Genomic DNA, 25,963 nt, shown 5'->3' with positions numbered 1-25,963 from the left:
AAATTTATACCCATTAAACCACCTCCAGTGGTTTCTCATTGTCAGTTACTTTTTCTTCCCTGTAACTGAAAGGCTATCAGAACAACCTTGATTTGTTCACACTTCTGTCAGTTTCTAAGTTAAACCAACAGCCAGGAATGTGACTAGGGACGGCCTTTGGCATTTATGAATTTCATTATGTCTCCTGTCACCTCAAGCCTCACAATTAATCATGAGAAAGAAAGGGGAAAAAATCTTCCCCTGCACTGCACTGCAAAGCTTTGTAAAGCCTTTTACAGAGCCAGTGCTAAATCCTTTCCATAGACTGACTAGCTGAAGGATTTAAACTCAGCAATCCAATTAGCGCCCTTCTCCTTGGAGAGTTAGGGGTAAGTTTCAGCATGGCAAGTCTGGGATTCAGCTACACAACTCCCATTAACATTTAGGGGAATTGCATGGATAAATCCTTATCCACCCAGTGTGAATGGTTCCATTAACTTGTCGTCTCTATGGTCATAGAAGCTGAAATGCGTTCATGAAGGTTTTTTTTGTTTGAATTATGAAGCAGCATTTACGTCCTTCTAAAGCACATGAGACATACAACAACCTGTTCCTGGACACCTTACTGTTGTATTCGGTCACAGTGCTACAGTTACACCTGTCCCACTGAAGCAATTAGCAAGGGCCAGTTTGTTAGAAAGGAAGGGGCCTGGAAACTAGAACTCAGCTTTACAAAGTGCTCCATGTCTAGGCTGTGCACTGTTGATACTTTGTTGGAAATACTTGTTTCTGCCTCTGTACGGGGCTGGACATCGAAGAAAAAATCATCAGAATTGTAGCGAACAGCAACATCAAAAGACTTTAGAAATTTTTCAGGGAAAACACACAAGCAAATTAAGGTCTGGGTCTGCTGTCCAGCTGTGCTTCACAGGCAGAGAATAGTGTTGGACTAAAAGTCTCAAGCACCAAGCCCAACGTTCTTTCCATTAAAACACAGAAACAGGATGCTGCTGCCAGGCTTTTCTAAATAAAACTTGGCCTTACACATTTTGGAGTGTGATGACACTTTAAATAATTCATTTCTTTGACTGCTTCTTTACTATTCAGTAGCAGCATGGAAGATCACATTGCAGTTGAGAGTTAAAGCCTAATTTTGAGTGATCCTGAGTCAAGGGGAGGTGCTGGTGTTCGTTAGATCTACCGGACCAAGTTGTGCAGATGGTAAGTGCTCCATCTCCACCCATCATCCACCTCCCACACAGGGAGGTGCTACCTACACCCTACAAGAGCTCCAGCCAGCAGCCTTATGGAATGAGACATGGTCCTTCTCCACAAACCTGCTGCTGGAAGAAACATTCTCTTTTTTTTCTTTTTCCACTTTAAGAAAGTGGGTCAGAATCAACGTAAACAAACAAGCAATAAATATGGAAAACATTGTTGTGTGTGTGGTCCGCACATAAAGCCTGTCAGGCAGCCTTGAGCATCGTGTCTCTCATTTGTGTGGTGCTCTTGAAATAGAACTTGGTGACATTCTGCTGTACCAGAACAATTTAACAATCACTTAATTTTTAAAAGTTCATAACGCAGTGGATACACATTTGGGCTTTAGTCTCCTCTCCACTTAGCTTATAAATAAATAAGTTAAATAAGTGGTAGAACCCACCTCTCCATCTGCTCAGGAGAGTGCCCTGCCCTGTGCATTAACCTGTGTAACCACTGCAGCTTTTCAATCAAGAGCCTTCAATGAGAGCAGATGAAGGCCGATGTCTGAAAAACCAGTCAGCTGGTGGTTGGGCTCTGTCCTGGAAGGTAGGGGAAAAAAGAAAATTAAAAAAAAAAGCTCTCCATCTCCTCAAGGACGGACCTGGGTGTCCTGTGTCAAAAATCAGAACTTTATCCCCCCCCGCCCCAACTGTGAGGTACAAGGTTAGAGGCACAGCTGCTACTGTCATTTTGCATGGATCAAGGCCAGGAACACCTTCTTGGGACTCCTGGTACAACAGGCATGGAACTGCTCAGTGCTGAAGCCCGACATGCTTTTGGACTATCTGAAAAACAGCTTCTGAGCAAAATTAAAGTTTCCACAGCTTATCACTCAGAAAACCCCAAACAAAAAACCCCAAGGTCAAGACACACAGTCAGTCCAGGTGTTGTGAACCAACACTGTTTCTTCTCTGAACTGTACAGCCTAGTTCCTTTCCCCCCTTCTTCTGAATGGACTTGAGAGCTGGTCTGCGGTGGCAGTGTGGGTGGGGAGTGGCCTGGAGGGTGCAAGCGTTCCTCTTCTCCGTGGCAGCAAATGGCAGCCTACACTGTTGGGCAGTTTCCACAGAATTGAGCTGTAGGGTTAATGCTCATCCAGCAGAAAAGAAAAGGAAATCCAGGGTTCGCCCATCTCGTGCAAGTGGTTACAGTAGGAAGTGAGAAGGGCCAAGCCTGCTCCTGGTAGAGACGTAATCGCGCTCTCCTCTTGTCCTTTTGACAGGAAAAGGCAGCTGTGCCACCAGAGAGTACGGAAAGCGGTGAGAAGCCAGTTTCAAGACTGGAGCGGGGACTAAAATGCAGATCTCTCCAGCATTTCAGGGCAGTTCCATGCTCAGCACACCCCTTGCTCTGAATGCCAGCTATGAACACCTGAGCTTCAGGGCCATTGTGAGGCTCCAAGGCATTGATGCAGCCCGGCTTCTGCCCCTGGCATGGTGAGCTGGCTCACAGCCACCCCCAGCAGTGCTAGACCTTAGGTCCCAAAGCAGTACACTAAGTGCACCTTTAACTGACGGTCTGTGCATCTTGCATCCACTGTCAGAAATTACTTTTAATGCAAATACTATGAAATTGGCACAGTGGCAGCCCCTAGGAAGAATGGATTAATAGCCCATGTCTTAATATGAGTGCTATTAGATCACAGCCTGAAAGTTAGGAACTCCTGAGTATAGTCTTTTCTCTGAAAAGTGCCATTTACTGTCAATGTCTAAAGTAACTATGGAGACTCACAAGGGATGTTTAGATTTACCAAAAGGTCTTTTGGAAGATACTCTAAAGATTACTGTGTGCCTTCACATCTAACTCCTGCCCTTTGATGGGGGTTAAACATTTATGTTTGTCTGACTAGGTAGATTTAAAAATAAACTGTCATGCAAGCACAAACTGAAAATGAGGGCATGAACTGCATCTGTAATCTTACTAGCAAGCAGACACAGAGGTAAAGAGTTTCATCAGCATCAAGAGGAAGGACACATGTTGCAGAGCTGCTTGCAAGAACAAACCCATCCTATCCTTATTTACATCCCATTACCAAAGCACTATCCATGTGATACTTTTGCACATTGAACAATTAATTCATTAACACTTTACATCACTACTGATTTTATTTAAACAGTCAGTAAAGGGGGTTTTTTTTTGTTTTGTTTTATAGTTTCCTTGAAATGAGCAACCAAACTAGTTAGTTTGATTTAGAGTTCAGCCTACATGCCACAGTTTGAATGTGAATTACAGTCTTCTAAAAGTTTATTTGCTTAAGGAACTGACCTGGACTTCCCCACAGAATGCTTTCCAACAGGATGGACAGTCTATGTTGCTATAGACTATAAAATACAGTTGTCTGATTGCATCTAGGAAATTAACAGCTCCTTTTTCTGAAAAAAAAACCAAAAAAAAACCAAAACAAACCCTAATGCTCTTTACAATTGTAACATGAGCATGGCTATCACTCAAGATTTCAGCTGACTTGCGAGCAGGAAGGCTGTGAGTGAAGAGCCACCTTAAGCTGCTGGAGTTAGCTGTGGAATCTCACCTGCCAGAAAGGAACAGGGCTAGCCTGTACCTGGCCTGAAGGATTCAGGAGTGAAGGTGATGACAGCTAAATTATTACAAAAAGCTTCCTCCCAAGAATCACTGTCTTTGGCACTCGAGAGGGCAGAAAGCAACTAGCATTCGTAAACTAATAGAAATAAATCCCAAACACTAGCATTTGTGCAGCAATTACATGGAATATTTATCACCACTGGAATGAATGGTGATCTCTGACCCTCTAACATTTTTTGCAAATGAATCCATTAGTTCCAACCCCTTTCTCTTACCAGTACCTGAGCCATAAAACATTACAGTCCAGGTACAGATGAGCAAGGAAAGAAGAAATTAATTGTATTTGTAGTAATGAATGAAAAAAGAAGTAGGCTAGAGCCTGCAGTAAGACAGCTAAATTTAGCCCTATACAATGCAATTGCTTTAGTAAGCCAATAAATTACTCTCTGCAGCTTGACTTGGATTGTTGCAAAGGTTTGAGTTTTAAAGAGCAGATTTTTATAGTTGTCAATACTGGCTTCTGACTGCTTTGGGTTTTAGCACATTTAGGATGTATCCACAAAGCCAATTTACAAATTAATAAATCTTTCCTTTAATTCAGTCTGCCAAGAACAAAGATAGAACACTGACTACTGCAGGAGCCATGTTAGTGATATAAACCAAAGGACTGGGGATTAAACAAGGATTATCGAGCGCTAAATTAATGTATTTCCTTTTCTGGCTGCGTGTCTGTGGTGTGAAAGTATGGATCATTACATAAAACATGGCACATGACTGCCTGGATTAATACTAGACAATGTTACAGCAATGCTGGGACACAAAGTTTGGTGTTTAAGCATGACCAGTGTGCTACCAAGAAAGCGACGGCACTGACTAAGGCAGAAGGCATGTTTTTTCTGTTTGAAGTGTTCCAAAATTCCAGCCTGGATACACCTACTAGAGTAATTTTTCCAAGTAAAGCTGGATGTGTTTAATCCATGCCCTACTCTTCTGGGGCATGCTGAAAGTTCTGTTATAATGTGAATAAAACTATCTGGAATTAAGATCATACTGGCGTTTTTTTGGCAATTCATTTAGGGAGCTCACAATATGAAACTAAACACAAAAACCCCATGTCTGCACTACCAGGTACAGCAGATGTTAGAAAAGTAACTTTTTAAATAGACTTAAATTGAAGCATACGGGTTGTGAAACTTGCCAACAACATCAAAGCAAGCGTGGAGCAAGTAGCCATATTCTGGGTAACAAATTCTTTGTCCCCTGACCTTACCATATACTCTCATCCCTTTTGGTCAAGGCAAGACCAGCAGCCAGAGGTTGGGCTGGTTAGTCACACAGCTGTTCTTGTGTATGGTTTTATTTACCACCACCCCTTATCAAACACCACAAAATAACAGGTCCATTTGGCTTGAGCCATCTCTTCCCCTATGCATTTTTAAAGACATCAGCTGCATTTACTCAGCCTATTAAGAATTTTGTTCCTGAGCAGTGACATCCCCCCGAATACATTTAGTAGTGATACACATACACACACACACAATATATTTAATGCTCTCATGTCTGAGGAGGTAAATTTTGGTTTAGCTGTTAGTGGGTTATTCCCCTTCAATACAATCCATTACAAAAACTTTGACACTATAATGTATTATTAAATGTATTTGGGACCGTAGCAACATAATCTCTCAGTTGTGAGTGTTCTGCTCATCTGATTAATGGTATGAAATGTATCGGTATGTTCTAGCAGCATTACTGTGTACTGCTTTATTCTGACTTGCCTCAGAGGAATCTGATTTGCGGTTCAGTATTATAAGTTGAGGGGAAAGGCGCAGAGGGGGCAAATCAGAACAAAGGAGTAACTTGCCCCTGTACGTTAGGTGATACAAAGATTCTGGAAAGCACAAAGTTGCTTTGAAGCAAACCACCTCCAGCAAGGCACCAGATTCCTTATGGGAAAAGCACAAAGATGGCAGGGAGGAAAAGTACCTAGAGTAAGCATACAGTGATAGGCCTGTCTCTTTCAACTCGTACACCAGCTCATTTCTGTTGCAGAAGTACTTGCTTTTACCTCCCCAGCATCCTTTTTTTAAAGGTGTCCGAACACTAAGCAATCCTGTAGACCGCAGCCTACACCTCTAAACAAGCCTTTGTTCACCCAGAGGAGCATTTTTTTTTTATTTTACTATGGACAGTCATAATGCCAAATGTTACAGTGCCACTGGAGACAGCAGCAGGAGGGACTGAGGTCTTGCAGCAGCCACATGCGCTGCAGAAGAACCATCCCAGAGCAGTACTGACTATCTCCTTGCAGAAGAGTGACATGGCAGTGAAAAAAATATTAATTCTAACAATTGTCTATTAAAATTTGAAGTTCTTAAAAAAAAAAAAAAAAAAAAAAAAGGTGCTACATTAGATTGAGATTACAGCTGGATGCCGTTTCCTTGTAGTTTGTATCCACAGTATATGTAAATTAGGGTGGCAAAAGACTATAGAAACCCTTTGACACTTTCTGGACAGCAATGACCTCTCTTTCCTACCAGCTGCAGGACTGATTGATCCTGATCACGTCCAGATCAGGGAATCTAGGGAGATGTTAGCACTCTGAGCTCCATAGCTCTGACATCTCATGCATGCAAAGGTACGTTTTCCAGGCACCCATGGCACTGCTTGCTATAAACATGTTCTGACATAGGTAGGAGGAAGGTTGGTGCGTTTGGCCTGCATAATAACTTTAAACATGGCAGAGAATGTGGACATGGCATTTGTCTTGATGGTAATTAAAAAATTTGCTGATATGAAATCTCAGTGATTCATGGATACATTGTGTTCACAGAAAAGCATCTAGGCTGCTTTTAACATAATGCTTATGGTAAGTATTGTCTTTTCAGATTCTTTTTGCCTCAGATATTTTGATGGCATGCAGACTTGGCATTATGCTAAATAGAGACATTGAGTCTTTATAGTTTTTATCTCTTGAGCCCATCTGGTTTGAAGTAGTTGACAACAAGCAGGAAAGGGAATAGAATGAAAGAGTCACCTCACGTTTGCTGAAATAAACGAAATGTGTAAGGCAGTGCTCAAATAAAATCAGCCTGGGAGGAGGGACGCTGCACTCCCCTCTCACCACCCCTCCTCTGCCTTTTTTAAGATGATTGGAATGGGACAGCTTTGCCTGCCACCCCTCCACTCTCAGTGCTAGCTCTGACTGCCCACTGTTGGAGCTCACAGCCCAGCTAAAGGCAGCTGAAGGAGGGAGCACCGAGGGAGAAGGGGAACTGCCTGCCCCTCAGAACGAGGGACAATGGGAGCACTAAGCAAGCAGAGTGAAAAAGCAAACACAAATGCAGAGCCCTTGTCCGTCAGCCAGGCTAAAACCATTGAAAAACTAAGTGCGCAAACACCGCACACGAAGGTGCTTCAGCAAGTTTTACATGTTGTTTATTCTGATTTTAACGTCCTTTTGCAATTTACAGGTACAGCCCAAGGGCTTCAGTCTGAGTACCTGCGCACTCGTGCAGTTACCCAGGCAGGGACAGAACGCAGCAATAGCACCAGCAGTGAAACAACCGGTGGGTGAGTTACCAGAACTAGCCTCAGTGAGAGCACCTTTGGTTGCAGGAAAACATACCCTTTCCTTCTCCATCTACCAATGACCACAAAGAGCTGTTCACACAGGAACCACACAGTTCTGCAACGGAGCTCAGGCTAGAACAGACGTTACAGGGCACTTGCTTTCTCAGTGAGGCACGCTGTGTGAAATGTTCGTCCTCCCACGGAGGCGATGAGAAGCTGGCCTTTAGCAGCTACAGCAGCACTCCGGGAGCATGAGATGGAAGCTGCTGTGTAAGTTTGCATGATTTTACACCATGTAGAAGCTAGCCTGGAAATGTGTATGTTCTCCTTTACGCTGCTCCATCTCCTTATAGAATTAGGTCCTAAATGTGATTTTTTTCTGGCTTTTTTTTCTTAATCACTTTGTTACTAGTTCAAATTTATAATTTTAACCTAAATGGAAGTGAGTGATTTACTGTAATTATTTTGTATAGGCTGCTCTTCATAAACTTTTTTTAAAAATCTGGAAAAACATTTAATTTCCCATATGGAAAGAACACATTTATCATACTTTACTCAGATACACTTGGCCAACTATTGCACATATATGCAAAACATATGTGACATACTCAAGGCTGAATTTCATAAAACAGAAATGCTATGAAATGTGATATAATAAATATATTACACAGACATATGTGGCCAATTTATAAAACTACGGTATCTTTGGTAAATTTATAATAGGTCATTTCTATTAATGGGGGGATGAGTGCATTTTTCTGGCACATGCAACACATACGGTACTTTACATAGACTTCCTGAAGGGAGGTGGACTTTTGAAAAGCAGACTTGTACATGTACATCTATAGTGTATAGAGACACGTCCGTATTTTTCAGAATCAATGCATACCTTCAAAGCCAGCTCTTGCTTTTTGCATTGATCCTGCGTACAACATACTGGGGAAAAAAAAAAAAAAAAGGTATGAAACAGTATTCTTGGTGATTAGTAAACCTCTGATACACTAACTAGACTCCCACAGACAATAGGTATCTCTCACTTTAGTAGAGAGCACATTTTATAAGCACATGCTGTACTCGTGATAACAGCCAGTAATTTAGGTACGATCACTTTCATCTAGTTGTGTCAAACACTCATGTAAATTAAATATCTTACTGATCGAATGAATTAGAATAATTAAATGAAGAAAAAAACTGCATACTGTTAAAAAAAAGAGTTACACACATACAAGCCCCTACACTAGCAGACTGGCCTCTCCATAGTCCCAACTTAGAGCAGCAGCAGCTGAACGATTGCTGGCTGATTATCCTCAGCTTCTATCTCACAGATTACCGGCCTTCCTTGTTTATGCCTGTGCGCTTCAAAAATCCAGTCTTTGCTTTAGAAAGCAAATCTGTATTTCTCTCTCGGAGTGCGTATTTGCAAGTTTGGGCAAAAGCTCTCCGCGGGCTCGCTTTCCGTGTGTGCCGGATCCCGCCCGTGCGGTGCCCCGCTCCTCCCTCTGGAGGGAGCCTGCTCTCCAGGCTGCCCGCGGCACACCCGCCGCCGCCGCCGCCGCCGCGCACCGGCTCCCACACGCACCCCGCAGCCCACCCCCGGGGCAACGCAGCGTCTCCTGGCTACACAGGCCGTTTCACAGAAATGGGGGGCCGGGCCAGTGCACCCACTGACTCAACGCTCTGCCAGCAAAAATACGTTCGTTTTCAACCCATCGTGAAACTGAACAAGGGAAGGAAAAGCAAACAGAACCAAAACACAGACGTGCACACACACACACGCGTGCGCTCACGGACCCAGGCACCACAGGCTGCAATCCATTTTCTGGAGAGAATGGGGTCTCTTTGCCAGGGGGAGGACTGCACAGCAGCTGAGGTGGCCCTGAGCCATGCAGCCCCACTAGCCATGGCTCCCTGTAGGGATGCACTAGGAAGCCCCTAGTTCATGGGAGACCTCGGACCTCGCAGCCCTTGGTTCATTCTCCACACTGCAAGCCACTGTTACACAGACTGTAGCATGAAGGAAGCGAAAGTACTTGCTTCCCTGGCAATGGGGGGTGTGTGCGTACTTGAGAATGACTGAAGAGATGCCGATGCCCCAGGATGCTGAGAGGCATCTACTGAGGACCACCTTCACAGTTCCACCCAAAGCAGTTCCAGGGTTTCCCTGAGCAGGAGGAAGGGTTAAAATGAACATCCATGAAGTGTGTAAACAGCGTGCATGAATGCTGCAAGCACGAAGAACTCTCATCCCCATGCTCCTATCCTACACTGAATTTAGTCAGATCAGTTAGCAAGGAAAAAATAAAACTGCCACTAACAAAACACAACTTTCTGAAAACCTGAGCTATCCCCAGTGTTTGGAGTAAGTGATCAAGCAAAGACTTCCCTTGTTTCACCTGTGGGTGCCTAATCCTATATTTATCCACTGAGGTGAGTGATGCAGTTTTCAAACCTTTGGAGCAATCAGTAAATTCAGCCTGTACCTCTGGAAAATGGAGCCACATGGCTAATTTATTCTCTAGGCCTGTTTGGAAGAGACAAAAGGTGCTTGTAACCTCTGTGCTTGAGCCTGTTTTACCAGCAGCTTTTAAATACACAGTGTTATGTGTGATTTGAGGCAACCATAAGTGGAAGTATTGTCTGGAAATGCTGCAGCCTTCTTTCCGAGTATGTGCCATGGACCTTGGTGACAGCATGTACTGAGTGAAGTTTAAACATATATGTAATCAAATCATACAAAGTCATTTTTCAAATGAAACTGCAATACGTATAGATAAGGCAATGGCCTATACGTGATATATCTTGACTAACTGACTGACAGTTAACATGAAATTAAAGCGTTAGACTTTCTGTGATTTTTCAAAAGGCTTCTACTAGTCAATGGGCAGTGTTACAGGTTTTTTTGTTTCTTTGAAGTGGATTTTTTTGTAGTGATAGAAAAAATAACCTGCTTGCTTTCCATATCTGGAACAGTCTCATCCAGTGAGACAGGCATAGCTATACAAGGAGGAAACACTAGTCAAAGCCCCGAGGAAGCTCCATTTAAGGACTAAAACACAACATGAAGTGGACTGCTAACAGGCTTAATGCTAACATACATAAGCACCTTGGATGTTGATGGCCTAAAAGCAAGGTTAGAAATACTACTTTCGTAGTTAAAACGGTAGTCGTGATACAGCTGCACGGTCTCTCCTCCCCATTCAGACACTGGACTTCTGTAGCAGTTCTTCGATAGACTAGTGATCCTGAGGGCCCGCTGCCCACAGCCATAGGATGAAGTTTTGTGATTTTCTCTTCTTCAAACAGAGATAAATTAAAATTCAAGGCAAGGACCTTGAGCCACTTTCTGTAAGAGCATAGTTTAGTCCTGGGTCATGCAGTCCACTCAGCTCTTGTGCAGTAAAGCACGTTTGAAAAGGCATGTGGCCAGTCTGCACCGAGAGACACTGGCACGTCTTGCAGCACTGCATGTATGTTTAAAGGAAACAGGTGCTTACCGATACACGGAGGTGTACGGTATCCATTTAACCTGGGACCCCAACCCTGCCAGTTGTTGCCTAATGACAGATCACTACAACCATGGGCAGCTCCGGCAGCCAGGGAGACAGAAGGGAGGGAGCAATCACCTACGGAGATTCACTACTTGCTCAGGCTAAACAACTCCAGCTTAGTATCCCTCCTTATTTAAATGGCCTCATTTTGTAGGGGAGGTTTAGACTTCAGAGCAGACAAATATACACAAATAATCAAACAAGAAATGAAAGAAAGAAAGAGGAGGAAAAACATTTATAAATGTCACTGTCCAATGTCTTTTCAATTTAGATGCAATAAGATTATCTACATATATCTACAAATATCTACATGTATCTACACTTTTTGCAGATATGATTCTTTGGTTGTCTTCACTTTTTTCCTACACTGCAACTATCAAGGAAAAAAAAAGTGTTTGTATAATCTTTAAAAGAAATAATAAATATAACAACTTCATTAAACGTTTGACCAAAGCTTTGGCACTAATCAGTTTACAGATAACAAATCATACTGAAATAACAGCGGCAAAGCAACAACGCACATCCGAGAGTCATTTCCCACTGACTAATAATAAGCACAAGGCTATTTTACATCAACCTTTCTGAGAACATTAATTATGGTTTAGTCAGATACTAAGAATCTCACAATTCACTGCAAATGTCAAATAAAATACATATTTCTTGCACAAGTCTTTTTTCATGGATCCAGATATATTTTTTTATAACAGAAAAAAAAATACATAAAATATTCATGTTAGCCTGTATCCCTTCTTAAACCCTTCCAAAAGTTTTGGAAGCCCAAAGCCCAGAGTCGGAATAAACACTGCTATTAACACTGCCACCTGCGCAAGGGGAAGATTATGTTTTAAAAGGTTTGTAGTGAAAATGCACAAACATGGATGAATAAGAGGACTTAAAAAAACACAAACCCTAACCCTTCTTTTCATAGAGTCACATGGAAAAATCAGAAAAGTGTTCATAATACTGTATGCCAACACAGCTTAGGAGCTGTTCAATACCTTCTCTGAACACAAAGAGACTGCCGTTCTGTGAGCATCTGACAAAAAGCACAAGCCAACTATTCAAAACACATCACTGGAGAAACTGTGATGAACAGGCCCATCTTTTCAACAATAAGGAAAGATTACTGAAGGAAGACATTAAAGGGAAAAAAAAAAAGAAAAAAGTACTTACCAGCTTTAAGAGGGAAGATGCAGCAAGCAGGTAGGTGCAGAATAGGTGCTTTAGGACTACTGCAGTTTGAGTCAGCCAAATATAAGGAGAAAGGCATTCTGGGGAAACCCCCCTGAAGTTCCTTTAAAAGGCACTTCTCAACAGAAGAGCATCAAGAGCTCGGGAAAGGATGAGGAAGGCAGTACTGTGAGGCTGCCTGGGAAGCAGCCAATGTACGAACTATTGCTGAGAACACACAGCCTAAACTCTGCGGGTACTCCCCCCACCCCTAAGCTGGTTTTCAACCTTAGCATCCATCGTTGTGAAAACAAGAAGGTGCACACGGCTGTGCTGTTGGCTGTGGGCTTTTCTCAACAGCTCCAGAAAATGCTGTTGTGGTTAAGCTGCCCCAGTGAACCCCAAAACTCACGAGCAGGTCAGGACCGGAGGAGAAGTGAACAATTTGTTCTGACAGTGAAGATTCAAAGTGTTCCCTTAAGCTAAACTCTGCTTCCTTTGACAGTCTCCTCGAAGAACCACCTGAGCCAACTGTGAAGGAGGCTAAGCATCCCCGAGGCAAAAAGAGAGACCTATATCGACTTGTGCAGAATTACACCCCCCCCCCCATCCCCAGGGCCCGCCGCTGCCGGGGGCTGGTGTCCGCCGGAGCTCCTGGCCAGCCCGCCGCCCTCCCTGCTGGGTGCTAACGTTACACGCCCCGCTGGGCTGGGAAACACCCGTGACACCGCCGAAACTGATGGCAACAGCAAATCTCCATCAGAAAACGCGGCGGGCGCGCAAGAAACAGGCAAGTGACCTCACCGCTGTCGGTTCCCCGTCCTCCCATCGCCTCCCAGCGGCCCTACGGTCCCGAGTGCCCGGCTCACTCGTGGGACATCCGCAAGAACGGAGGCGCAGGGGTGGGGAGAAGGGCGATAACGACATATGGCTTCATTTATCAAAGTGCAGCTGCGGGTCACACCGCGATGGGGAGCACTTGGCGCACCCCGGGCAGCCCCCGGCACCCCCCCGTCCCTCGCCGCACACCGCCTCCGCCCGCCCTCACGGCCCGCCGACGGGTGGGGAGCGGGACGGGGGCCCCTGCTTCCTGCGATTGGGCTCTCCAATTGTCGATCAAGTCAAGCTGCCTATCGGCTCACTCGTAAGGCGGGAAGAGAGGGAAAGGCGGGAAGGGGGGACGGCAGCGAGGGTCGCGGCACGCGCGGGCGCCGCCAGTCTCTCGCGGCGTCGCCGGCTCCGCGGGGCGCGGGCGGCGCCGTTATCTAGGCCCGTAGTCGTAGTTGGCAGGCGCGCCGGCCGACGAGTACATGTTGGCGGCTGCCGCCGCCGCTGCCGCGGCCGCCGCGTTCATGTGGTGGTGATGGTGGTGGTGGTAGCTGTGCCCGCGGATGCTGGGGAGGGGGTAGGGCGCGGGCCGGCTCTTCGCCCCCAGGTAGTGGTCGTAGGCGGCGGCCGCCGCCGGCGGGTACTTGTAGGGGTGGTGGTGGAGGGGCTCCGAGGCGGCGGGCTCCAGGCGCAGTTCGTGGTGGGGCGGGCTGGGCCGGCCGCCGCCCGCGCCGCCCAACGGCACGAGGCCGCCGCCGCCGCCGCCCGGCAGCGCGGGGCTGAGCACGCGGGACATGAGCTGCTGATGCGCGGCCTCGGCGTGCAGCGGGGTCCCGCCGGCCGCCTCCCGCTCGTACTCCCGCCGGCTCTCGGAAGCATCTGCGGGGGCACATAGCGTCAGCACCGCCGCCCGCGGCGGGCCTGGCCTGACGTAGCACGGTTAAATAAACCAAAAAGCGGCGCGCGAAGAGCAAAGCGAGGCTCGCAGCGCAGTGCGCAGCGGCATGCAGCAGGAACCGGGGCTTGTGGGACAGGACCTTCTGACTGCGGTAAACGGAGCTGAATTGACTGACAAGCTGGAACACGCCTGAAATTTTTGCAATTGTGTAACACTAAACAAACACAGACTTCCCTTTATTTTGCAGGCCCGGAGTGTGTTGGAAGAAAGGCCCTCGGTTGTCTTTGCAGTTGTTTGCTCTGCATAATGGAAAGGAGTCAATGGGCAGAGGCGCTGTTCGACCTGACTGCAGCTCCTGAATGGGAGCGGGTCGGCCCTGAACGCGCTGCCGAGGGGCGTTAAAAGGGCAATGCGAGGAGGAGCCATCGGCCGCCGCTGCATCCCTGCCCAAAAAGCTGGCCTTGCTGCTTTCAGCAGTCGAAAAGGGGACGCTAAAGGAAAAGGGCAGTGTTTTTAAAGCAGCGAAGTTGCTTAAGCACACAACAGCGTTTTAGACCCAAGAAAAAATAATTAGGCTATGAAGGTGGCTGGTTTTGCTTAAAAAACAGGCGGTAGTGCAAAGCTTATTAGCAATGGAGCTGTACCCGCTGCAGGCGGCTGTGCACCAGCATGGCGAGCAAGGCTGGCCCCAAGCATGCATGTGCAGGCCAGCAGGTCCGGGTGACAGGCTGGCCCGGCCGTTGGGGGCTCTCACCTTTCTCTGTCCCGTTCTGATGGGCCGGGGAAGAGACTGGATTCCGGGATCTGGCAAAAGCGCTCATGAGAGGGAGGGCCCCTGGCCTATGATTCCTGGGCCTGGAAGAAGAAGGGGAGAAGTGACATGGAGCCGGTGATCCACCAGAATGAGCACCTGGAGCATTGCTGCTGTGAGCTGCAGCTGGCAAACGGGGCCTGACCCAGTGTCCCCCGAACTCCATGTAAGCCTTGTGCAAAAGTAAGCTGTGCAGGTGCATGCGAAACTGGGGGCGAGAGTGGGCTGCAGTCACAGCCAATGAAGACACAGCCTTACCAGTCCTCAGGGTCGCAGTCTCGGAATCCCTTGGCGAAAGGGTTGCTGGCAATCTTCAGCTGTGTGATCTGTAAGGAGAAGCAGTGAAATGTCTCAAAATGGCACACACGGGGCTCCCTGCTCAGACAGAGAGCCCTGAGCAGGCTTGGGAGTCAGCAGTGCTTGGTGTAATGGAGAGGGTCCAGGTGGCCGGTGGAGCCGGGGTGCGCTCTGCCACACAGCACAAACATGTGCTTTCCCTCTGCTAGAAAATGCAGGCAAGTACACTAACTAATACGAGTCCAAGGCGAAGGGAGAGGCAGCCCGAGTCGGCTGCAAAAGCTGTGTAAATGCACTTGTAAGAAAATGCCACATTATATGGGTCACTACCGGAGCAGCTAAGACAAATCACTGGATAAATCATACTTATGTATTTATTTAATTCGCCGGGGAGAAGGCAGGACATTTTCTATATTTAAGCAAATCCACGGATAAAGTATGTGATTGTGAGTTTCCGGAATGGGTTGAAAAACAAACTTTAAGCCCCTCGGTGACAGTTCCAGCCTTAGAGGTCAAACTGATAGAAAGCAGGAGAGAAAGAGCAGCTGTCCGGAGCCATCAGGCAAATGCCAGCCGGGGAGGGACTCCGGAGCCCCTTAAAGGCACAGCCCTGCTCCAGCCCCGCCGCCTCTCCGGGGCAGGGTGCCGGCCGGCCCGCAGCATCCCGGGAGGACCGCGGGTCGATTTGCTCGGAGCCACTGCAGAGGGTGGCACCGCCGGCGGCTGCTCGGCGACAGCCCCGCGACCCAGCCCCGGCGAGGACTGTGGCATTAGCGCAGAGCAAGGCGCTTTGGAGCAGCGCTGAAAAGCCCCTGCTATGAAATCCTATTTGCACTCCCGGCTGGGATTCCTGCTCTCTACATTACACTGATGCGATTTAAAGAAGCAATTGGATTAACTGCTGCCCAGAAATCCGCATCAGATTAGGGGGGGTGGGTTGTTTTGTTTCGTTTTGTTTCGGTTTTTATCATAGAATTGTATTTCGAGGAGGAACAGATCGCTACGAGCTTAGAGAAGTAAAATCACAGATTTATCCAAACAAATTGTGAGTGACATTTCGCAGCGGGAAGCCTGTAGTTTCCCAATCAACCCCAGTCTCGGGTTTACATAGGTAATGAGGTCCCCCCGGGCGGGGGGAAGCTGGCGATGGGGCTGGGGATCACGTCGCTTCCTCGGCGTGCAACGATGCAGCTCTGCGCAGCTCCCCGGCTATCGGGTTCCTTGCACTGCCCCGGAATGGGTTTAGCAGATGGGACGAGGAGGCGGGAGTAGCCCCAGACACCCCCGCCGGACACTCGCAGTCCGGCGTTCAGCGCGGGAGCCGGGCAAAGGGGCTGAGCCAGCGCCGGGCGCGCCCACACCCGTTGTACCTCCACAGAGACCCCAACCCCCCTTTTTCGTTGCCCGGGCCCCACTGCCGCCTCACCCGGTGGTTCTGGTAGGCAGTCACGGCCGTGAAGCGCGTCTCCTCGAAGACGAAGGTTTTGAAGTTCTCCTCCGCGTATTTCTCACTGTCTTTCCGGGGGTCCACGTAGACCACGTGAAAACGCGGCTGGTATCTGTGCATGGAGTTCAAAATGATCTGAATGATAAAACGAGCAAGGAGACAATAACTGATCCAGGCGGAGCATCAAGAAAGGAAAGGGCAGCCCCCGGCCCCGTGGCTCCCCTGCCCGGGGGCAGCCGCAGGGCTGGGGCAGGAGGGGGGCCCGGAGCCCCTGGGGAGGGGCGGCGGGCAGGGGCACCCCACGGGAATCGGGGCGCGGGGAGCTCCCCCGGTGCAACCCCGTGTTTGGCACCTTCCCCCGGGAACACTTACATGCCCGTTGTCATCCAGCAAATTGTTGGTCAGTTTGAGCTTATCGAAGGAAACAATCTGCTTCATCCACTGCGCCCCTTTCGCCGGGGAGTCCGGGTGGTAATGCACCCTCCCGGGGGTGGCGGGGTCAGCTTTGCCGGCCACCAGCCAGGAGGAGCTGTGGAAGGCGTACCTGCCGGGAGGGGAAGGCACCCTCAGCTGCAGCCCGGGGAGCTCCCGCCACCGCCGCCTGCAGCGGCGCCCCGCAGGATCCGGCCCGGGAGGGGGAAGCGCTGCCTTCCCCATCACTCCCGCTTCCTACAGCAACGAGCAGACCGAGCTCTTCTCCACAGTCAGACTCGTTGCGGGGAGGAAAAATATTTTATCACGTTGCCGATGGAACTGGCATGAGAGAAATCTGCAGGGCAAAGGAAATTTATAGCTACCTGCGCAGGTTTGGGAGAGAAGCCACAAAAGCTCCCCCTTCCTCTCAAAAAAAAAAAAGGTGGAAGGGAGCCCTCTATACAGTACTGTTCTGCCTTTAAGTGAAGAGTGGAAAGTTATGTGTAGATTAATAGCAAGTCCAGAGTTTAGCAGCCTTGTTTCATTCTTTCAAAGTGCATATTCAACAGTAACATTTAAAACAGAGAAACCAATCTTCTATACACGTGTTTACTTTAAAACCCAGTGTTTGCACAGGGGGAATTAGACACCATTGGGCTCGAGCAGAAACATTACTTTTTAAAGATATACTCAATTGGATGTTATATATCCCACTTCCCTTGACAAGCAAACATTTCTAGGACGCCCTGAGAATTTGGATATCTGTCTAAATATTTATATATCGGACCCTGCGATCCCTACGTGGGCTGCCTGCTCGGCGTCCTGATCTGAAGCTAAATACATAATGTGCCTTTCACTGTCTTTAAATTAAAGGGCTTCCAAACCAGACCGCATCACTGCTTTGCGAGTCGCCGGTTTCCAAGGCCTTCCTATGCTGCCACTGGAAACAAGGGCAGAGTTTTGTGGCTTGGATGGCCGGTGCCTTTCTAGAACACAAAACCTGCTCTCTTCACCCGAGCACCCAGTGGTCTCCCTGGCAGGCACAGCACAGCCCCAGGACACCCGCGGGGCTGGCACCGCCAGGCCACCTGCCCCAGCCGAGAAGCTACAGCACTCGATGAGCACTGGGGGGATTTTTATTAGGGGGTAACGGATGTTTGCTGGGTGGAGACGTGGAGCAGGAGCACGGGAAGGGCTTTTCTGGGCAGGACAAGGTGGCTCCTGCCCTGCTGCCCCGTGGAAACCTGCGCTTCTGCTTGACCCGCGCTGCCTGCCCAGCGGCCCCTGTTGTGCGAAAGCCAAGGGGGGCCCTGCGGGTCCACACCTCACGCAGCCCCCGTCCCTAAACTCGTTGCAACGGTGTGAAATGGATCCCAGGGCAGCCGCACTCTGCCTCTCCTCCTTGTCTTGTGTTGGACCCAGAGGCGCATCCCCAAGCCCAGGGAGGGCAAGGGCAGGGGGTGGGCAGCAACCCGCGAGCCCCTACAGCACCAAGCACGGGAGGGCAGGCACAGTGTTACTTGCCGGTATCGCTTGTCGTCCACGGGGACGAAATCCATGAGGAGCATGTAGTCAGCCATCGGGTCCATCCCGAATATCTTCACTTGGAAGGTAGGGAACATGCGCCTGGCACACAGAGGAGAAAGAGGAGAGCTGAGCTGAGGGTCAGTGGGGAGCCCCGAGGGGCCTGAGCGGGTACCCGTGCCCTCCCGGGCTGGGGGTGCCTAGGGCTGGGTGCAGGACCCCCGCAGCCCTCCTGACCCTTCCTCTCCAGCTGCCCCGGCGTACACCCAGTTGCCATGTCAGGTCCCCTCGCAGGAACCGCTGGCTGGAACGGGAAGAAAAGGCAGATGCAGCCGGGCAGCTTGAGAAGAGAGGCTGCTCTCTGCCCCAGCCCTCGGCAGCATCCTGAAGGACAAGCTGGGGCAGGGCTGGCCGGCCCTGCCTCTCCCTCCGGCTCCAGGGCCACTTGTGTTAGGCACCCAAAAAGCCCCACCATGGAGGAACACAGGGGCTAGGGGAACAAGCACCACCACCTCCCCCTTTGCCATGGGGAGACACAAGTGAAAATAATTTCCTCCCCGCGGTTTCCCCATCCTTCCAGCTGACCTGATTTGTGGCAAGTGCGAGGCATTATCCCGTCTCCAGACCCACACCCGAGCCCGGGTAGAGCCACCTAGGCATCTAGAACCTCCTGCGGTTCGCAAAGAGACCGAGTTCCTACTTCTGCATCTTCTCTTCTGCTCCCCCCCCCCCCCCAATCTGCGCAGTGGTTACAGCAGCAGTGTGGTCCCCGGGGCCAGCAGACCTCTCGCAGCCCGGCGGGGCAAATGCACCCCCGCGGCGGGCAGGAACTAGATCTCCCAGCGAGCCCCCTCCCGGCTCTGTTTCGTTGCCAGAGTCCGGCCGAGCTCCCGGTCCCCGCACCTTTGCAGAGCGAAAGGAGAGCGGGAAGGAGCCCGCGGCTCCCGGGCAGGTCGGTCCCCGGGCTGTCCCCACTGCTCTGCTCCGCGCAAGCCCCCGCGGACCCCAGGCTAAGCCAGGGGCGCGGGTCCCACTCTCAGAGACGGCACGATTCCTTCGAGGGGCTGCGGGGCAAATGCGATCGGGGGTGGGCTAAGGGAAGGGGCCGGTGCGGCCTCCCCCCCGTCCCTCCCTCCCTCTGCACACACCGCGGGCAGGGCCCGGCCTGCGGCTCCTCTGCGGGACACACCGAAGATGCGCCCCCGCGTCGGGGTTCGTTACAGCTTCGATTTTGCTTGATTTTTTTTTTTTTTTTCCCCGAGCAGAAAAACCAAGCGACTGACAGCGGGCGGCATTTCGGGAAGGGGGTTTACAGCTGTTGAAAAACCAAACTCCCAACAGCGCCTGAAAAAAAAACACCCGATCAAACCCGGACATCGAGAGAGCATCCCGGCTCATTCTCGGGGCGCACGGCCGGACCTGCTGTGCGTCTCCCCGGGACTTTTTTGGTTGTGTGTCGCTGCTCTCCGCCGAGGAAAGGCTGCCTGCTTTCACCACGGCCAGGGCGACAGGGCAGCGGGGCTCCAGCCCCGCAGTTCCTTCCAGTCCCGGCCCAGCACTGCCAGGCAGCATCAGGATCGGGCAGCTGCGTCTCCCTCTCTGTAACGCTTTAGCAAACTTTGCAGGACGTTTATAATCACTGTCTCTGTTACTATTGTTTTTAAAGGTGTAAAAGCCCCCATTAGCTCCAGTTCCGGTGTTTCTTGTTTTAAAACTTAGTTTTAAAACAAACAACCCGAGATGACAAGACCCACCTAGACAAACAGTAGGGCCAGCCCAGTAGCTCTGGGAGAGGACAGGCTTCACAGCACCTTCTCTGAGCATTTTCCTGCTGGTTTTACCCCGTTTTCTCCTGTTTTTACTCGCCTGTCCGGAGATTCGTCGGTGTCATAAAATAAACGAGAAGGGGAGGCAAGCCCCTGACTCAAATAGAAGGGGGTTAATTCCCGAGCGCTTCTGGGGGGTATTTTCAATCTTTTCGCTGTCCCGCGAGAGCGAAGAAAGCCAGATCGAAGAGCTCCTGTTTGCAGAGAGCCTCCGCCTGGAGCCTGAACCACCTTTTCCGCTAAGGAAAGCAGCGCCGAGCCCGGCGCCGGGCTCAGGGGCCGCGGCCGGAGACAGCGGGCTGTGCGACCCGGCGCCGGGGCAGGCACCGTCTGCGGGAAATCACGCCTGGCGTCCCGCAGCGCAGCGCCAGCCCCTCCGCCGGCTGCCCTTCCACTGGGGACGACGGTGATTTTTTTTATTTTAGCAGATTGCTAATTAAAAAAAAAAAAAAATGCAACTGCGTAGATACAAATATATTTCGGTTTTTGCACCTTCGAGACCCTCAAAACCTCTGGAGGGAGAAGAGGGAACGCCCGGCCTCGGTCACCGCTTGTGCTGGGCCCTTTCGGAGCGGAGCCCGCCCGGCGGCACTGCGCCCTTCTCCCCCGGCGACGGGGGCTGCGGCAGTGCCCGGGGCTCCGGCTGCCGCCGTGCTGCTATCCCCGGGGCTAACTGAGCGCAAACACCGGGGGATTTGTTAATTTGTTTGTTTTACTTTTCTCCCCCGCGCCGCATCGCTTTAAATCAGGGAAGAGACCACAGCCCGAGCAATGCGCTCGCCCCCCCGAAGGCAACATTTGCCGGAGCCTGAGCGGAGAAAAGTGCCGCAGCTCTACCCGAACCGCGGCGCTTCCCGGCGATCCCAATTAAATGCAGCAATTAACAACGGTAATGGGGGTTCCTCTTCCCCTCACATGTTTTGCTCGTTTCTAACACGGTCGCATCAGCCGTTTCCTTTGTTCCCCTGCCGGGAGCGGGGTGCCGGCCCGCCGAGCCAAGCCGCCGGCGGAACCGCGCCGCGGCGGCCGGAGCAGGGCCGAGGAGAGTCGGGCTCAGCCGGGCTCGTTACTCGATAGTCAGGAAATGGAACAGTCCTGGAGGACGTTTCAAGCTGCAGAATTAGAGTTTGTTTGCGTCCCCGCCGGAAGGGAAAGGTCTGCCCGTGCTAAAAACTTATTTAGTTACAGGTATTGCACGGGTTGGTTGGTTAGCTTTTTCCTCCCCTCCGTGCCGTTACTGTCCGCCCCGGGAGCGCCGTGTCCTCCGCAAACACGGATCTAAGTCCCGTGCGAGGCAACCGCAAGCCGAAGGCGCCCGGCGACCACCGCGCCCGTTGCAGCGGCAGTGAAACTCGGCGGCGGAGCGCACGGCGCGGCTGCCCCGGGCCGCCCTGCCCGCCGCCCCCCGCACGCCTTCGCCTGCAGCCTACAGGAGCTGTGCGTTCTCCCCCGCAGCACCCGAGGCCTTCGGGCCGCAAAACTCGCAGATTTAGCCCCGAGAGAAGCGCTGGGTTCAAATGACGGCAACCGCCGGGCCAGGCCGGGCCGCCCCGCAGCTCGCCCTTAGCCAGCTTTGATTTTTCCCCCCAAACCAAGAATTCAACCGCCTCCGGCCTGGCCCACGGCCGGGCTCTCCCGCCCCAGCTAGATGGGGTGCCCGCGGCCGGGGGGAGCGGCTGCAGAGCCGGGGCCGCTCGGGGCCTCCGCACTGACCTGCCGGCCTTGGTGACGATCATCTCCGTGCCCAGCTGGTTGAACTCGTCCCATAGCGCCTTCATCTCCAGCTGGACGCTCACGTTGGCCACCTTCGGGTTCTTCTTCACCGGCGCCTTGGCCGCAGCGGCAGCCCCTGCGGAGCAGCCCGACACGGCGGCCGGCCCCGCGGCGGCTCCCCCGGCGCCCTCGGGCGGCTCGGGGCCTGGGGGCGGCGGGTTGGCCCCGGCCGCCGCCCCGCCGAAGGGGTAGCCGTGCTGGGGCTGGGGCGGCGGGTGCGGGTGCTGCTGAGCCGTGCAGGGCTCGTAGTGCGGCGGCTCATGCTGTCCGTACGGGTCCCCCGGGGAGGGGGAGAGGTGGTACCCCCCGGAGGCGTTCAGGCTGCTCAGGCTGTTGGCCGTGAAAGCTGCAACATCGCAAAAATGGGACAGCTGGGTGAGCCAGGGGCTGGAGATAGCTGAAATCATTCCAAAAACAGGCGGTCAGGGCTCCGCTCCGGCTCCCGCTTTCCCCCCCAGCTCCGCGCTGCTCCGCGCGGCCCCCGCCTCCGCGCCGCGCCGGCTCCGCGGGGTGCCCTCCGCCTCCTCTCCTGCCCCGCGCCCAGCCCAGCGGGGCGCCTCCCCCTTTCCGCTTTGCTTGGCCCCAGCCCCGCTCCCCCCGGGGCAGGCGGGGAGCTCGCTGCTCCCGCTGCCTGCCTGCTCCTTTTTTTCTTTTCTTTTCTTTTTTTTTTTTCCCTTTTTTTTTTTTTTTTTTCCTTTGCAAACCCGAGAGATCCACCAAGAGCCGCGGCGGTGCAGAGCCCGCGCTACCTCTGCAGAAGGCCTCCCTTGCTGCACACGATTTGGGACAGAGCAAACTCCCACCCCCTACCCCCCCAAAAAAAAAAAAAAAGTAAAGGGGAGGAGGGGGGGAACGCAAAGAAAGAAACCGGTTCTTATTTCCGTGTAGCTACGGTGCTGCAAGTAACGTCCCTCGCTCTGGGGCCGCGGGGCCGTGGCTGACAGGGGAAGGCGGATCTGGTTTGGCAATTCCCCCTTCTTTCCATCCCCGGGCGAAAGAGGGGGAACAGACAGGGACCAGAGCAAAGCTCCAGATCCGTGCCGAGGAGCGCCGGAACGGCCCCGGCCGCGCAGCCCTCGGCCGCCGGCCCGAGAGGGCCCTGCGGCATGACAGGCCGCCCCGGGGAACGGACGGCTCCTTCGTATCCCCTCCGATGCTGAAAGACTCCTCGAGGTCCTAGGGGTCTCTTGCGTCATGTGCGCCGCGGCCCCCAGGCCGGACAGGGGCTGCAGAGCCGGCGGGAGCCGAGCCCGGGCCCGCCGCTGCCCTGGGGACTGCCGGCGCTGTTGGAGGATGCTCCAGCACCTCCGAGGAGACGCGGGTTCAAGCGACGGAGCCGTCGGAAGCCGCCACCGGGTCACGGGCTGAGCCTTATTCTCCAAGGAGGGTTGCGGGGGCCCGAGCGTGCCGGGGGGCCCGGCAAAGCCCCCTCTGACCGGCCCCGCGGGCAGGCCGCACTCCGTGCGCTCCCCCCGGCCTTGCGGCCGGGACGCGTGAAAACACTCCGAGACGGGGTGGCCGGGGGGTCCCGTCCCCGCAGCCCTGCGAGGCCGAACGCGGGGCTCACCTTCCATGTCCCTCGTGACAGTGCTGAAGTGCATCTTCTGCGGGCGGCAGCCGGGGCGGGCGGGCGCGCTGCGGCCGCCGCGGCGCTCCTCCAGCGCTCCCTTCCCTGCTTGCTCGGCGGCGGCGGCGACTGAAATCAGAGAGGCGATACTGAAAGCATTTGCCTTGGGAGACAGAGGGCTGTTTTCGTCCATAGGGGAGACACCAATGCAGGAGCAGCAGCCGCGGCAGCCTCCCACCACGAGCCCCCCCTCCCACCCCCTCACTCCCCTCCTTTCTACCGCACCATCCAGGGAGGTGCGAGCGAGACCCCCCTCCTTCCAGACGAGGGGGGGGAGCTTAAAAAAAAAAAAGCCCAACAGAAAACAACCCAAACCCTCTGTGTGTGTGTCCCCCCCCCCGGGAAGAGGGCTGGGGAGCAAGAAACTTCCCCGGGGCCCTTTGCAGCCAGCGCCGAGCACCGCGACGGCCGGATCGAGCTCCGTCACCGAGAGGGGACCGGCGGGGGGAGTAAATAAATAACCCTACGAATTTCTTCCCTGAGGTCTCAGTTTCTTTCCACCCAACTTCGTTCCTTGCGATTTATTAATTTATTTTCTCTTTCCTTCTCCCCAGCCACCACCTCCTGCTTCTGTCCCCCCCGTCCCTCCTTTTCTGCTGCACGTAGGGAAAGTGGCTCCCTTATAGGCGCTTTGCCCCATTCAGTGGCTGGGAGGCGTCACATGGAAGCCGGGGGTGTTTGCCTGCAGAACCGGCGGCGGCGGCGGCGAAAGCGAAGTGAAACTCCTGCCGAGACGGTGTCAAAGGGCTGGGGAGGCCCTTCCCCGCCTCCCGGGCACGGCGAGCGGCCGGCGGGGAGGGATGGGATGTGCTGCGGGGCGGGCGGAGGGGCCGGCGGTGTCAATCACGGCGCCGGGAGCCGGCCGACGGGAAGGGAAGAGCCGAGCCCGCCGACCGGAGTCCGGCGTCACGCTGCGGATGTCCGGCACCGAGAATGGGGATTGCGCCCTTCCTCCAGCCCGCATCCACTGCGGGGCTGCAGGCTGCCCTGGCCCGGCCGCGGGGGCTCGGGGGCCGCGGGGACTCGCAGCCCGAGCCGCCGCAGCAGGCGGGGCCGGGTACGTCGGGGTGTGCTGCGGATGCAGGTACCTCCGGCCGCCTCGCCTGAGAGGGATGGGACCCCCTCAGCTCCGGGGCACCAAGCCCCCAAAGCACCCGCCAGCGTTCGAGCGTTTCCTTCGCCGAAAAAAAAAAACCCAACAAAACAAAACCAACAACAACAACAACAAAAAAACAAAACCGAAAAAACCCAGAGAAAACGGAAAGCAACAGGCGGGGCGGCAGGCAATTCCTTGCCCGTCCCGGCATGAGAGCCCGCTCCCTCGGCAGCACCTGCACAGCCCGCCTGCGCCGGGGGCCGCTCTCCGCCGGCCGCCGGGGAGGGCCGTCCCGGTTCCCCTCCCTGTCCCGGCGAGGGTGAGGCGATACTCACCGCCCGGCACCGGCCCCTCGGAGCGCCTCTGCGTTCCCCGGGCCCTTCCTCCGCATCGGCGCGGGGCGAGGCGGCGCGCCCGCCCCGCCGGGCCCGGCCCGGCCCCGGTACCAGTCCCGGTCCCAGCCCCGGTGCCGGTCCCTCCGGGCGGGCGGCTGCACCGAGATCCCGGGGGATATGCCCCGACGGGGCGGGCGGAGCCGTGGGGCGCGCCGGTGGCTACTGCCGCGATGGGGGTTGCATAACCCGAGCGATGCGCAGAGAGCCGGAGTGAGCAAGCGGGTTATATATAGCTGCCCTGTCTGTAGCCTGCGGGGCTTGATTCTTCTGTTGAAATATTATCTTTGGATGTGGTAAAAATATTTGCAGAGAAAAATCTAGACTACTCTTACATATTTGAGCATATGTTGCTGCAGCTAACGGCATAAGGGCAGAGCGTGACACGATCGGTGTTTTGTTTCTTTGCTGCTGTTGGCAGCGCAGTTCCCGGCCAGGGCAGTTTCTACCCCGAGCTCGGGGACGCGCCACGGAGAAAAGTGTCCCAGTGCTGACCCGCGCTGCTTACCTGGCGGCACTACAAGGAGGAGGGGAAAGGATTTCGTTAGGACACCTCGGGACAATATCGCCGAGCTGCCGGGGGAAAGCGAGAAGCCGCGGGTGCGAGCTGCTCAAGGGCTGATGCGAGCAGGACGCCAGCCCGTTCCCCGAGGTGGGCCCGGCTGTGGGCAGCCTCTGCCCCAGGAGGAAAGAATATATTCCCCTCCCTGGAAATTATGAAAAGCCTCGAATCCAGCGCCCTAGCAGAGCCAGGGAGCTTGGGGTTGCTGTCCGTGCCTTACTTGCCCGCACCGTTTTCCAGGTTTATCCCTTTCTCTTTCCCTGCTCCTGAGGTAAAACCCCATCTGGAAGCGGCGCCACATCGGGGGCAGCCCGAGCGCGGATGGGCCCCTCGGCCTGTCCAACCGCCCGGCAGGGTCCGGGCTGAACGGTCTCTGCCGGGGATACGGGACCCGCTG

At 53.1% G+C, this 25,963-nt stretch overlaps 1 protein-coding gene across 3 annotated transcripts; it reads right to left on the bottom strand.

Moving 5' to 3' along the window:
• Positions 1-13,332: 13,332 nt before the first annotated feature.
• Positions 13,333-23,649, bottom strand: TBX1 (T-box transcription factor 1). 3 transcript variants are annotated; one of them, XM_086474246.1, is made up of 9 exons: positions 23,457-23,490; positions 22,066-22,235; positions 21,830-22,017; positions 18,291-18,392; positions 16,725-16,896; positions 16,332-16,487; positions 14,867-14,934; positions 14,552-14,652; positions 13,333-13,778 (listed from the first exon to the last, which is right to left on the bottom strand). In XM_086474246.1, exons 1-9 carry the CDS (start codon positions 23,488-23,490, stop codon positions 13,333-13,335), a joined length of 1,437 nt encoding a protein of 478 aa, XP_086330372.1. The 3 variants fall into 3 exon arrangements, with proteins under 3 accessions (XP_086330372.1, XP_086330370.1, XP_086330371.1); XM_086474244.1 differs by having other exon boundaries at positions 21,830-22,286; positions 23,457-23,649; XM_086474245.1 differs by lacking the exon at positions 23,457-23,490 and having other exon boundaries at positions 22,066-22,296.
• Positions 23,650-25,963: the final 2,314 nt, after the last annotated feature.

Source organism: Leptosomus discolor, chromosome 16 (assembly GCF_034619465.1).
Source record: "Leptosomus discolor isolate bLepDis1 chromosome 16, bLepDis1.hap2, whole genome shotgun sequence".
NCBI lineage: Eukaryota > Metazoa > Chordata > Aves > Leptosomiformes > Leptosomidae > Leptosomus > Leptosomus discolor.
Note: the sequence above shows the minus strand (reverse complement) of the source record. Positions and strands in the feature narration are given on the sequence as shown.

Excerpts from the sequence above, each read along its gene's own strand:
- TBX1 (XM_086474244.1), bottom strand. The coding sequence starts at position 23,649 with ATGGACGAAAACAGCCCTCTGTCTCCCAAGGCAAATGCTTTCAGTATC. Across the intron at positions 16,488-16,724 it reads TGCTGGATGACAACGGGCAT|ATCATTTTGAACTCCATGCA; the intron begins GTAAGTGTTCCC and ends TTTATCATTCAG. Across the intron at positions 14,653-14,866 it reads GACTGCGACCCTGAGGACTG|GCCCAGGAATCATAGGCCAG; the intron begins GTAAGGCTGTGT and ends TTCTTCTTCCAG.